The 13,460-nt window shown below is 44.0% G+C and overlaps 1 protein-coding gene across 1 annotated transcript in view; it reads right to left on the reverse strand.

The window, feature by feature from the left end:
- The window catches only part of LOC115472887 (cadherin-12-like), a 195,481-nt gene that overhangs the window by 118,501 nt on the left and 63,520 nt on the right, over nucleotides 1-13,460 (reverse strand). The window contains exon 4 of the mRNA XM_030207377.1: nucleotides 12,681-12,934. Coding sequence (XP_030063237.1) covers nucleotides 12,681-12,934 — 254 coding nt within the window. The remainder of the gene's footprint in view (nucleotides 1-12,680; nucleotides 12,935-13,460) is intronic.

Raw genomic sequence — 13,460 nt, forward strand, 5'->3', positions numbered from 1 at the left:
GGTCATGGGTATCATGGCTTCCCACCACACATGCCACAGCTTGCACATATACATGGTATAGCACACAACTAGGAGGACATGAATTTATTCTATGGAAGCAGTTTCATTCTTTTTTTATGGTTGTAACAAAGGTAAGTTGCAAGACATTTATGGGACAATATTAAAAAGGATTTGCATTGATAAATGGGTATTTATCTGGGAAATAAAGCTTTGAAAATTCCCTCATCAATGCAATTTAACAGTTCACATATTTTACCAATGTGAAAAAGAGAGTGGGGATAAATTGAGCAGTGAAAATACACATGCAGACTTATTTTCAAAACCTATGCACATAATTTTGCCATTGCTTTATGCCCCTGTTTCCAGGGAAGTGCAAAAGTATGAGGGGGCCTGTATGCACTAGATAGATTTAAAAAAGGAAACAGTGAAGAATTACACCCTGAAACTGTGTCTGCAGTGCCATTGCCCATTTCAAACTCTCCCTCTCCCATGGCAATTTTCAAACTGCACACAAGGGTTGCAAGCTAATTTTCAGTCTAATCCTGCAGGCAATATTATGGGGGTCTTTAACGAAGCGGCGGTATGACAAACATGAGCTTCCCGCTCGCTAATCCAGAACCACTCCTGGGCTACTGCAACAGCCCAGTGATAGTTCCCACCTCCAGCGCACACCACTTCTGGCGCTACAAAAATATGGTGTTTACCCAGCGGTAATCAGGCAGTGCCGCGTGATGCCCGGTTAGTGCCGGGTTAGTACAGGAGCCCTTACCGTCACTTCCCCTCCAAAATGGCATTGCGGCAAGTAGTTCACTTGCCGCACTGCCATTTCTTTTTTTAAAAAGACAGCCTTTTACCCGCTGTGGTAAAAGGGGGCTTCAGCGCGCATCAAAAACACGCGCTGATTCCAACACAGGCCCCATTTTACTGCAGCTTGGTAAGGACCCCTATATGCCTTGATCCCCTCATCTTCTTCTGTGGCCCCTGATGACTGATTGATCTGGTTCCTGTGCATTTTCTAAAATAGTTTTTACATTTCATGTATGTAGCCTAGTCCAGATCCAGGCATGATGTTGAAACATGGCAATGTTGGTTTTTAATTGATTTATGTCTTTTAAAATCATGTGTTTATGGTTTCCTACACATCGATTGTTATATGAATCTATACTTAATTATGTTTGTATTAGTTCTTTCATATGGACTTTTAGGGGGTATCTTACTTAGGCGCGCTGGCGTTTTTAGTGTGCGCTAAAAATAGGCACGGCTAAAGCTAAAGACGCCCATAGGAATAAGTGGAGGGGCATAATTGAACGAAAACATCTATCTCCATGGGCGTTTATCTCCGAGAACGGGTCCGTGAAGGGGCAGACCGAACCGTATGTTCGAAAAAAAATAGACGTCCATGTTTTATTCGACAATTTGTGAGCTGGGCGTTTTTGTTTTTCAGTGATAATGGAAAATGAAAGCGCCCAGCTCAAAAACGAATAAATCCAAGGCATTTGTTCGTGGGATAGGCCAGGAGTCGTAGTGCACTGGTCCCCCTCACATGCCAGGACACCAACCGGGCACCCTAGGGGGCACTTTTACAAAAACAAAAAAAAAAGGTAAAAGAGCTCCCAGGTGCATAGCACCCTTCCCTTGTGTGTTGAGCCCCCCAAATCCCCCTCAAAACCCACTGCCCACAAGTCTACACCATTACTATAGCCCTAAGGGATGAAGGGGGGCACCTACATGTGGGTACAGTGGGTTTGGGGGGGTTGGACGACTAATAAGCATTAAGCAGCACAATTGTAACAGGTAGGGGGGGGTGGGCCTGGGTCCACCTGCCTGAAGTCCACTGCACCCCCTAACAACTGCTGCCAGGGAGGTGGGTATGACATTTGAGGGTGAAAATAAAAAGTTGTGAAACATCATTTTTTGTGGTGGGAGGGGGTTAGTGACCACTGGGGGAGTCAGGGGAGGTCATCCCCGATTCCCTCTGGGGGTAATCTGGTCATTTAGGGCACTTTTTGGGGCCTTATTCGTGAAAAAACAGGGTCCAGGAAAAGTGCCCTAAATTCTAGCTACAAACGCATACTTTTTTTCCATTATCGGCGAAAGGCGCCCATCTCTCCTCGGCCGATAACCACGCCCCAGTTCCATCTTCGCCACGCCTCCGACACGCCCCCGTCAACTTTGTACGCTTCCGCGATGGAGTGCGGTTGAAAACGTCCAAAATCGGCTTTCCATTATACCGATTTATTCGTTTTTGTGACATAAACGTCTATCTCCCGATTTGGGTCGAAATCTAGATGTTTTTCTCTTTCAATTATAAGGTGGATAGGCATCTTTAGCATTTAGCATGCACCTAGTTTTAGCGCGCGCTAAAAATACCAGAGCGCCTAAGTAAAAGACCCCCTTACTTTATTTTGCAGCTATTTATAAGTTCTGTTTGAGGTCTCTGCTCTTTTGGTTTTTGGAGTTTAATGTTAAACAGTTTACATAACGTTCACATATTATTTTTGCTACACACATACTAATGTAAAGAAAATAATCATATAAAATCCATTCTTTGAAAAATCATTACATTTTCAAGGATAAAGTGGATAAATAAAAAAAGTATATTTTTCTGAAACCTTAAGCTCTGCTCTGGAATTTTAATGCACAAATAGCTCAGGTCAATGTGCTGAGAACACTAGGATTCCCATTTGTCTTTGTCACTATCAATTTCTACCACCCTTTCAACTAATGACCTTCCTCACATATGTCTACTAGAACAAGGAATGTTGCTGCTCCTAAGTCTCAGACTTCTCAGTACTATGATTATTGCTACTACTACTACTTATCATTTCTATAGCGCTACTAGACATACGCAGCGCTGTACACTTGAACATGAAGAGACAGTCCCTGCTCGACAGAGCTTACCATCTAATTAGGACAGACAAACAGAACAAACAAGAGATCATTTCAAATAACATTTAGTCTAACAATGATTCAAGGACACTAATTTCTTTATTATCGTTTACATATTGTTGTTTTAAATGTTGTTTACTATTTTACTTTTATTTATTACCACATTTGTATCCCACCTTTCTACAGATATGTGTAAGCCACATTGAGCCTGCAGTTTGTGGGAAATGTGGGATATAAATGTATTAAGCACTATAGAAATGATTTATAGTAGCAGTAGTAGTAATAGTAAATAAATAAATAGAATATTAAAGTAAGGATGATAAAATAAGGGTTCTGAACAAGTGAATAAGAGCTAGGAGTTAAAAGCAGCGTAAAAAGGTGGGTTTTTAGCTTAGATTTGAAGACGGCCAGAGATGGAGCTTGACGTACCGGCTCAGGAAGTCTATTCCAGTTATAAGGTGCAAAGATAAAAGGAACGGAGTCTGGAGTTAGCGGTGGAGGAGAAGGGTACAGATAAGAAAGATTTACCCAGTGAATGGAGTTCCCAGGGAGGAATGTAGGGAGAGATGAGAGTGGAGAGGTACTGAGGAGCTGCAGAGTGAATTATTTATTTATTGCATTTGTACCCCACATTATCCCACCTTTTTGAAGGCTCAATGTGGCTTACAGAGTAGGGTTATGCTAAAGTCAGTACATGATTAAAATACAGTTGATCATGAGCTGAGGTAAACAAGGCGTTAGATGGACAGATGTTGGGTAGATTATGTGAAGTCAATAAGAGGAGTTTGAACTGTACGTGGAAACGGATAGGAAGCCAGTGAAGTGACTTGAGGAGAGGGCTAATATGAGCATAACGACACTGGCGGGAATATTAGTCGTGCAGCAGAATTTTGAACAGATTGAAGAGGAGAGAGATGGCTAAGTGGGATACCTGTGAGAAGCAAGTTGCAATAGTCTAAGCGAGAGGTGATAAGAGTGTGGATGAGGGTTCTGGTAGTGTGCTCAGAAAGGAAAGGGCAAATTTTGCTGATATTATAGAGAAAGAAATGAAAGGTTTTAGCAGTCTGCTGAATATGTGCAGAGAAGGAGAGGGAGGAGTCTAAGATGACCCCAAGGTTACGAGCTGATAAGAGAGGAAGGATGAGAGTGTTATCCACAGAAATAGAGAATGGGGGAAGAGGATAGCTGGGTTTTGGGGTGCTGAGACATCCAGTCAGCAATGTCAGACAGGCAGACTGATACTTTGACCTGGATTTCGGCTGAGATTTCTGGTGTGGAGAGGTAGATCTGGGAGTCATCAGCATAAAGATGATACTGAAAACCATGGGATGAGATCAGAGTACCAAGGGATGAAGTATAGATGGAGAAAAGATGAGGTCCCAGGACAGATCCCTGAGGTACACCAACTGACAGTGGGATAGAAGTAGAGGAGAATCCACTAGAGTATTCACTAAAGGTACGCTGGGAGAGATAAGAAGAAAACCAGGAAAGAACAGAGCCCTGAAATCCAAGTGAGGACAGCATATTGAGTAGGCTGTGATCAGCAGTGTCAAAAGCAGCAGATAGATCGAGAAGGATGAGGATAGAATAGAGACCTTTGGATCTGGCCAGGAACAGATCATTGGAGACTTTAGCAAGCGCTGTTTCAGTTGAATGAAGGGGGAGAAAGCCAGATTGAAGTGGATCAAGAATAGCTTGAGATGAAAGAAAGTCAAGGCAACGGTGGTGAACAGCACGTTCAAGTATCTTAGATAGGAAAGGGAGCAGGGAGATGGAGCGATAGTTGGAAGGACAGGTAGGGTCCAATGAAGGTTTTTTGAGGAGTGGTATAACTATAGCATGTTTGAAGGCATCAGAAACAGTTGCAGTGGAAAGTGAAAGATTGAGGATATGACAGATAAAAGGGATGATATTAGGAGAGATAGTGCTAAGTAGATGGGAGGGAATAGGATCAGAGGAACAGATAGTTTCAAGGAGGAAAGAAAATGTGCAGTTTGCTCTTCAGTGATTTCAGAAAAGGAAGAAAAGGAGGCAGGGGTTTCCGGTTGAGAGAATGGACTAAGGGAAGGAGAAGTGGAGGTGACCTGGTTGAGAATTCAAGTTTAATCTTGTGAACCTTATCATGAAAGTACTCAGTCAGAGTCTGGGGAGAAAGTGAAGGGGGAGTTGGAGGTGAAGGCACTTTGAGGAGAGAGTTCAGTGTGGCAAAGAGACGTTGAGGGTTTGAGCCAAGAGAATTTGTCAACTGGATGTAATAGTCCTGTTTGGCAAGTAAAAGAGCAGACTGGAAGGAGGTCAGCAAGAATTTGAAATGTATGAAATCAGCATGGGCACGGGATTTCAGCCAAAGGCGTTCAGCAGAGCGGGCACAGGAACGTAGGTAGCGGATTCTAGAGGTCAACCAAGGCTGGGGTGTGGTACATTTTACAGAATGGGGAATGGGAGGAGCGAGAGTATCCAGAGCAGAGGATCGAATAGTATTATAGGAAGAGACAGCCTCATTGACAGACTTGGATAGCATAGTGGTAGAAAAGAGATTTGAAACACTGGAGGACAGAGTAGAAGGGTCAATGGCCTGAAGATTCCTAAATGTGTTGGTTAAGATTGGAAGGGACTGGGGAGGAGGGTGTTTAAGTGTGAAAGTTATCAGATGATGGTCAGAGAGGGGAAGAGTTGAGGCACAGAAACTGGAGAGTGAGCAGTTTGAGAAGAGGATAAGATCAAGACAGTGGGCATTCTGGTGAGTGGGGGCAGTGGAGCACAGTTGAAGATTGAAAGAGGATGATAAAGCAAGAATCTGAGAAGCATAAGAGTCAGAGGGATCATTAGCATGAATGTTAAAATCCAAAATAATGAGGGAAGGAGATGAAGGTTCAAGAAAGAACGAAAGCCAGGCATCAAAGTCAGTGAGAAAGGAAGAAAGGGACTTATCAGGGGGTCAATAAATGACTGTTACTCGGAGAGGCAGAGGAGCAAATAGACGGATGGCATGGACTTTGAAGGAAGAAAAACAGGAGACTGAGGTGGAAGAAGAGGTTGAAATCTACAAGAGGGTGAAAGTAGTAGCCCAACACCACCTCCGCAGCCAACTGGGCGAGGATCCCTTTTACTGCAGCAGGTAAAAGGCCGTTTTATAAATTATTATTAAAGAAGTGGCAGTGAGGCAAGTGAACCACTTGCTGTGCGGCCATTTTGGGGAACAGCACTTACTGCCACCCATTGAGGTGGAGGTAAAGGCTCCTGCGCTAACCCAGAAGTAACCAGGCAGCGCATGGCACTGCTTAATTACTGCCAGGTAAACACCGGAGCTACAAAAATAAAAATAGTTTTGTAGTGCCGAAAATGGCGTGCTTTCGGGGTGGGAACTACCACTAGGCTGCAGCGGTAGCCCAGTGGTATTTCAGGTTTAGCGAGCAGTAAGCCCGCATTGGGCTTACCACCGCTTACTAAAAGATCTCCAAATTTGTGCATGTAATTTATAGTGCCATTTATAGAATTTGGGGGTAAATGTACAGCCTTTTATAAAATATATATAGAACCATGAAAAATATATGTGTATTTGGCAGCAAGCAAAGCAGAGAAAGCTATTTTAGAAAAAAATAAACAAAAAAAGAACATAATAAGAGCAGCACCATGCTGGGATTTTGTTTGTGTAAGCACTGGCGATCAGTTTGCAAACTACATGTCTAAGTGCCACCACATCTACATCTAACTGGCAGAGTTCTCCAAGCGGCACATATGAGAGTCAACTGAGGAGATGAGTACCGAAACTAAAAATGATGAAATCTTAGGGTAGTTTTTAACTCTAGGGAGCTAAGCACTAATTACCCCTCAAGCTATCCTTCCATGCTCTGCCTGCGACCAGCCCTGGTTGCAGCCTTGCAAATATCCTCTATGGAGTCTGATCTCAAGCGGGCTACTGACGCAGCCATGGCTCTCACATTGTGAGCCATGACATGACCCTCAAGAGTCAGCCCAGCCTGGGCATAAGCAAAAGAGATGCAATCTGCTGTCCAATTTGAAAGTGTGCATTTGCCAGTGGCCACCCCCGAGCTGTTGGGGGCCAAAAAAACAAAGAAAAAAAAGCTGGGCGGACTGGCTAAGGGCTTGAGTCTGCTCACTTGCAGTCTAAAGTATGCAGTACACTTTTTCCAGGATGGACATGAGGGAAAAATGTTGGCAGAAAAATTGACTGGTTAAGAAGGAACTTCTACACTACCTTAGGAAGGAACTAAGGGTGCATGCAGAGGATTACTCTGTTATGATGAAATTTAGTATATACAGTGGATAAGCTAACAGGGCCTGGAGCTCATTGACTCTGCACACTGAAATGACTGCCATCAGAAACACAATTTTCCAGGTCAAAAACTTCAGATGACAGGAATTCAGATGCTCAAAAGGAACTTTCATCAGCTGGGTGAGGAATATGTTGAGACCCCATGACACAGTGGGAAGTTTGATAAGGGGCTTTGTTAGCAAGAAACCTCTCTAAAAACAAACAACTAAAGGGTGTACAGAGATGGACTCACCTCCTATATGGTGATGGTATGTGCCAATTGTACTGAGATGAAGGGAAATGGGGACTTGGGACTAACTTACTAACTAACCAACTAACTAACTAACTAACTAAACTAACTAACTAACTAACTAACTAACTAACCCTTACAGAGTGAGTTTTCAAACCAGACAGAGAGGTGTGAGAGATACTCAAGCAGTTTTTGTATAGGGCAAGAGGGCCTTGCCCTCACACTAGACGGAAAACCTCCTCCACTTAAAAGAGTAATACCTTTTAGTGGAATACTTCCTGAAAGCCAGCAAGACACTCTCAGGCAATACCAGGGTTTTGAATTCTATGCTCTCAACATCCAAGCCGTGAGGGCTAGGGATTAAAGGTTAGGATGCAGAAGGGAACCCTTGTTCTGCGTGATGAGGGTCGGAAAACAATGCAATCTGAATTGACATCAGAGACCTCCAAATGGATCTTGGGAGGACAATTCCAGAAGAAGAGGGAATCAGATTTGCCGCAGCCAGTAAGGAGCAATCAGAATCATGGTGCTCTGATCTTGCATGAGTTTCAGCAAAATCTTCCCTGTGAGAAGTATGGGAGGATATGCATACAAAAGACCCTACCCCCAATGTAGGAGAAAGGCATCTTATTAGTCTGCTGTGTGATCCGAGCCTGGAGCAGAACTTAGGGACTTTGTTGTTGAGATGAATGGCGAAAAGATCCACTAAGGGGATGCTCCACTTTCAGAAGATCTTGCAGGCTACACTCATGTTTAGATAGAACTCATGCAATTGCAATATCCTGTTCAATCTCTCTTCCAGGCAGTTGTTCTTGTGAGGTAGGCAAGTGGCACTGAAGTCCATATCATAAGGTAGAGCCCACTGCCACATGCCCACCATTTCCTGACACAAGGGGTAGGATCCCGTAACCCCTGCTTGTTGAGACAGAACATCACAATCTGGTTGTCTGTTTGAATGAGAACAATTTGATTCTGGAGTCAATCTCTGAAAGCATTTAGATCATTCCAAATAGCCGTGAGCTCGAGGAGATTGGTGTGGAACTGAACCTCCTGAGCAGACTACTGGCTCCGAGTGTGAAGCCCATCTACATGAGTTCTCCAACCTAGGTTGGATGCATCCTTTGTCAACAGCTGCTGAGGCAGTGGAATTTGGAATGGAATCCTAGAGTTAAATTTGACCGAATTGTCCACTAGAGAAGGGCATGGGCCAGTTCTGGTGGTATGTGAATAGCATCCAATAGGTTTCCTGTTGTCTGAGATCACTGGAAATCTAAGGGCCACTCTCAAGTGCAACTGTGCCATGGGAGCGACATGCACAGTGGAATCTCAACCTTTGCTCAGCTGAAACCAGATAACTGCTGCGGACCTGCGAGGCAAGTGTTACTAAGGTATCCGCTCTTGCTTGATGAAGGAAAGCCCGAGCCTGCATTGTATTTAGCAGGTCTGCTATACTTCAATTGATGAATTGGGTGTGGGTGGGACTTGGGGCAATTGATGAGAAATCCTAGCAGCTCCAACACTTGAATAGTCATCCTCATTGAATCCTTGGCTCCTTCCTGAGATGTCCTCTTGACTAACCAATCATCCAGGTAGGGAAACATACACTCCCAGTCTGAGTAAATATGCTGTGACTACCACCAGATACCTCCCTGCCCATCTTCAAATCTCTGCTTAAAGCCCACCTCTTCAATGTCGCCTTCGGCACCTAACCTCTACACCTCTACCCAGAAAATCTAGACTGCCCAACTTGATATTTTCGTTCTTTAGATTGTAAACTCATTTGAGCAGGGACCATCCTTTGTTTATTTTGTACAGCGCTGCGTAACCCTAGTAGCGCTCTAGAAATGTTAAGTAGTAGTAGTAGTATTAGTATTTCTTGAAAACTCAGGGTGCAGACGCCAGGCAAAAGGCAGAATACAATACTGGTAGTGGCATTTCCCCACTCGACATCTGAGATACTTCTTGTGACTTGGAAGTATGGAAATGTGGGTATAGGCATCCTTCAAGTCCAGAGAGCATAGCCAGTTGTTTTCCTGAATTAGAAGAAGAAGGGTGCCTAGGGATAGCATCCTGAACTTTTCTTTGACTAGGAATTTGTTCAGGGCCCTCAGGTCTAGCATGGACCAGTATCATCCCATTTGTTTTGGTCACAAGGAAGTACCTGGAATATAATTCCTTCCCTTCTTCCCCTTTATGGTATGGGTTCGACTGCTTGGGCCTATAGAAGGGTGGAGATTTTCTCTGTAAGTACCTGATTGTGCTGAGAGCTGATAAGACACTCCCAGGCAAATTGGAGATCTCTGATGTCAATTCAGTGCATACCCAAGGCAGACTATTTGAAGAACCCACTGGTAGGAGGTTTAAAGGGGCCATCTGTGTTGGTAAAAAAATGAGTCTCCCTCTGACCGGAAGGTTGTCCGGGACATATACTTTTTGTGTAGCTATGCTCTGCTGGAGCCAGTCAAAAGCCTGTGTTCTGCTTTGACTGGGGAGCCTGCTGGGAATTCTGAGGATGGGGCTGGTGAGACTTGGGATGCTGGACCTGAGTTGCCTAAGTGGCACAAGCAGGAGGGAGGAATCTATGCCTTCGAGAGTAGTAGGAAGCCAACTAGACCAGGTGAAAATCTTCTTGCTGAAGAAGAAGGAGATGGAATATGCTGAGAGAGAGTATGGATAGTAGTATCCGTATGTTTCTTTATGAGGTCAGCGACCTCCTCACTTTCTCTCCAAATAAGTTGTTCCCTCAGCATGGCATGTCCTAAAACCTTTCTTGAACCTTTGGTTCCCAGTCAGAGACACACAGCCATGAGAGTCCGTGTGTCCCCATACCCATTCCAGAGAGTCTGGACACAACATTAAAGCATCATAGGCATCCCTGGCCAGATAAAGCCTACACTCCATCAGCTTGTTGGCCAGCTGGCAAAGCTCTGCAGCCTGCTTTGAAGGGAAAGTCCACCAGAGTCAGTGCACTATTCATTAGAGACTCCAAGTAAAGGCTCGTGTAAAGCAGGTAGGACCCGATGCGGACAACAAGCATTCAGGCCTAAAAATTCTTCCTCCCAAACAAATCCGAAGTCTTAGCCTCCCATCCTAGGGGTACTGAATCATGAGGTTGAGAACTCATGGCCCGTTTGAGAGCGGATTTGACCACCATGGAGTTGTGTGGCAACTGTGCCTTCTCGAATCTGGGAGCCTTCTGGATACAATACTGCACATCCACCTTCTTAGGTGCAACTTGCACTGTGAGAGGGGACTCTCGGTTCCTCAACAGTTCATCCTTAAAAATAGGCTGCAGTGGAAATGCGACCCCTTCCTTTGGTTGGAGACTTATAGCCCAGAACAGACATCTCCCTCACAAAGCTGGTGAAAGAGAGTGGCTCTGGTGAAGATTTTCATCTCTCTAGAGGAGAGAAATCAGATAGAATTCCATATGACTCCTACTCCGAGAAGTAATATGAATCTTCATCTGACTCCCATAAGCGATCCCAGTCAGACTCTTCACCATACTCAGGTGCAGGTGAATGAGTCTGTACTAGCTTCGGCCTAGTGGAACGATGTCCATGCTCTGAGGAACTTCAAGGTGCTGACCTAACCTTAGACTCTGGGGAAGAGTCGTCCCCCAATGTCAAAGGTGGCACTGCCTGCCTGGATATCGACGTTGAAACCCGGTGAGGTGCAGGCTTCAAAGATCTGGGCACTGGCACTGATGGAGTCTCGTCAAGGGTCTGGGCAGTTCAGTTGGTGGTGCAAGCAACTGCACCAGCTCTTCTCAGAGCCTACTGTGGAACTGCTCATCAAAGGTGGGCATCAGCAAAAGGCATGGGAGCTGGGCAGAGGCAGTCTGAGAAGATGTCAGTGCCAAACCAGTGGCAGGGACTGGGCTATTCAGTGACGAACACTGGCACCTCTTCCAAGGAGGGGGAGCACTCCTCCCAGCACCAGTGCTTCTCATGTATAGGAGGTTCTGATGTCCCAGTGCTCCTGGCACCATGCGTCGAGGAGTTCCCCTGATGCATAGAGCCTCGATTCCCCAATGCTGATGAGGACGCTGCTGCAACTGTACGGGTCCTCTGTCTGGCCCTATGCTGACTGATCCCGAGGCTTGCTACCAGCGCCCAGTGTCAAGGCAGGTGGAGACCCACTCGATGCCAGTGCACTCCTAGTGGATACTGAAGTTGGAGCAGCCATGGAGGTCGATGCTGCTGGTGCCGAAGTCGATGGCCCGGCCTTCAAGGAGCCAAAAAGATGTTCCATTTCAGCTAGTTGCACCCGCTGAGTTCTCACCTATATTTTTAAACAGAGGTCAAAATCAGAGGGCTCATGATCTGGCCCAAGGCAGCCGATGAGCCAATTGTGCGGGTCCGTAGCAGAAATCACCCATCTACATTGGGCGCACCACTTGACGCCACTAGGGGTCTTCTGTGACAACGAAAAAAGTATCTCAGCTAAATTAAACTCCTCAATCTTGAACAGGTAAAAAAAGGGCAGTGTTCAAATTGAGGCCAGGGATGCAGACTAATCACGCAGCCACACCCAAAAATAAAGAATACTTGAGGAGCCGAAAAATCTAACAAAATACGAAGGGTTAAGGGAAAAATAGAAGCAAAAAATATACTTGAAAGATGAAAAAAAAACTTGCACGGGAAGGCACAAACAAGTCTTTGTCTAAAAACGCAGCGTGAGAGAGAAAACACAGAACACATCCTCTCAGCTCTGTGGAAAAACAAAGACTGGAGGACCAGCAGGAAGGCACCAGTGCATATGCGGTAGAATGCTGCGAGAATTTTCTACTGTACTCGCTAGTCAGCACCCGCACCGGATTCTGTCGGATAACGTTACCCAGATGTGAGAATAAGAAGGCCCGCTTGTCCTAGGAGAATTTAGTGTACACTAGAAATTTTAGCATACAGAAAATTAAAACAAAACCAAACAAAATGGAAATGTACATCCCCACTATATATTAATAAGCAAATTGCTGAGCTACATGTCAGTAAAAATACTGAAAATATATTGTCACCATTTTTGTTCATTTGGGGGATAAATGAAAAAACAGAAGCACTGTGTGGTGGATGAAAGATTTTCATAGTTTAAAAAATGACTAAATCAATCACAACCAAAATTGTGAGCAAGGCTGTAAATTAAGATCTTAAAAATTAGAAAAAAAATTATTTTGTGTGACACCTAAAAAAAATTCTATAGGTGCACATATGAAGTTTAAAATGTAATAAATATACTGAGGTATATAGTAATGAAACTTCTACTAACCTAACAGGACTGGTGCTCACATCAATGTCTTGAGCAGTAACAGCTCCTATAATGGTAGCAACTGGAGTATCTTCATAGACTTCCATGGTGTAGAAAGGCTTGCTAAACACAGGAGGTTCATCCACATCAAGAACATTGATCTTTACTGTTGCTGTATCTTTGAATGGACCAACTGAGTGGAACCGATGATCAAGGTGAACATTGGATGCTTCGACTTTAAATGTATATGCCTTCTTTGTTTCAAAGTCTAATGGCTGTAGCAAATACACAAACAAATAAAAAATACAGGCACTAGCTTAGAAAAAAGACTTCAAAATAGAACTTGATCATTTTTTGACTTAATGGTTGTATTATTTTGTTGCCACCCTAAAAAGTAAAACTTTTTAAATATTACTGTAGAAGACCATTTGGGGAGTTTTGGATTCCAATCTCATATGTGAATTCTAGTGTACTTCAAAGTTTATAAAATACCAATATATTGCTACTGCTGGAGATGAAGGAGAGAAGGGAACGACAATTATCAGTATAATAAATGAAATGTAAATTTTGCATTCCAAATGGGCTGTACAGTCCTTATCTTCCATCATATTTTATGTTTCTGCATAATATATCCTAAGTCAATGTCAAAATTATTTTGTGAAAATGAAGATTGAACCACTGATTCATTGATCTGGACACATTAAAAACAAACTAGTCAATATTCAAAGCAATTTAAGCAGATAGGAGAGGATCCTGCCCACTTAATCATGCTATGTAGGCTGGCTGCCGATATTCAGATGC

Source organism: Microcaecilia unicolor, chromosome 1 (genome assembly GCF_901765095.1).
Source record: "Microcaecilia unicolor chromosome 1, aMicUni1.1, whole genome shotgun sequence".
In the NCBI taxonomy this organism is placed as follows: Eukaryota; Metazoa; Chordata; class Amphibia; order Gymnophiona; family Siphonopidae; genus Microcaecilia; species Microcaecilia unicolor.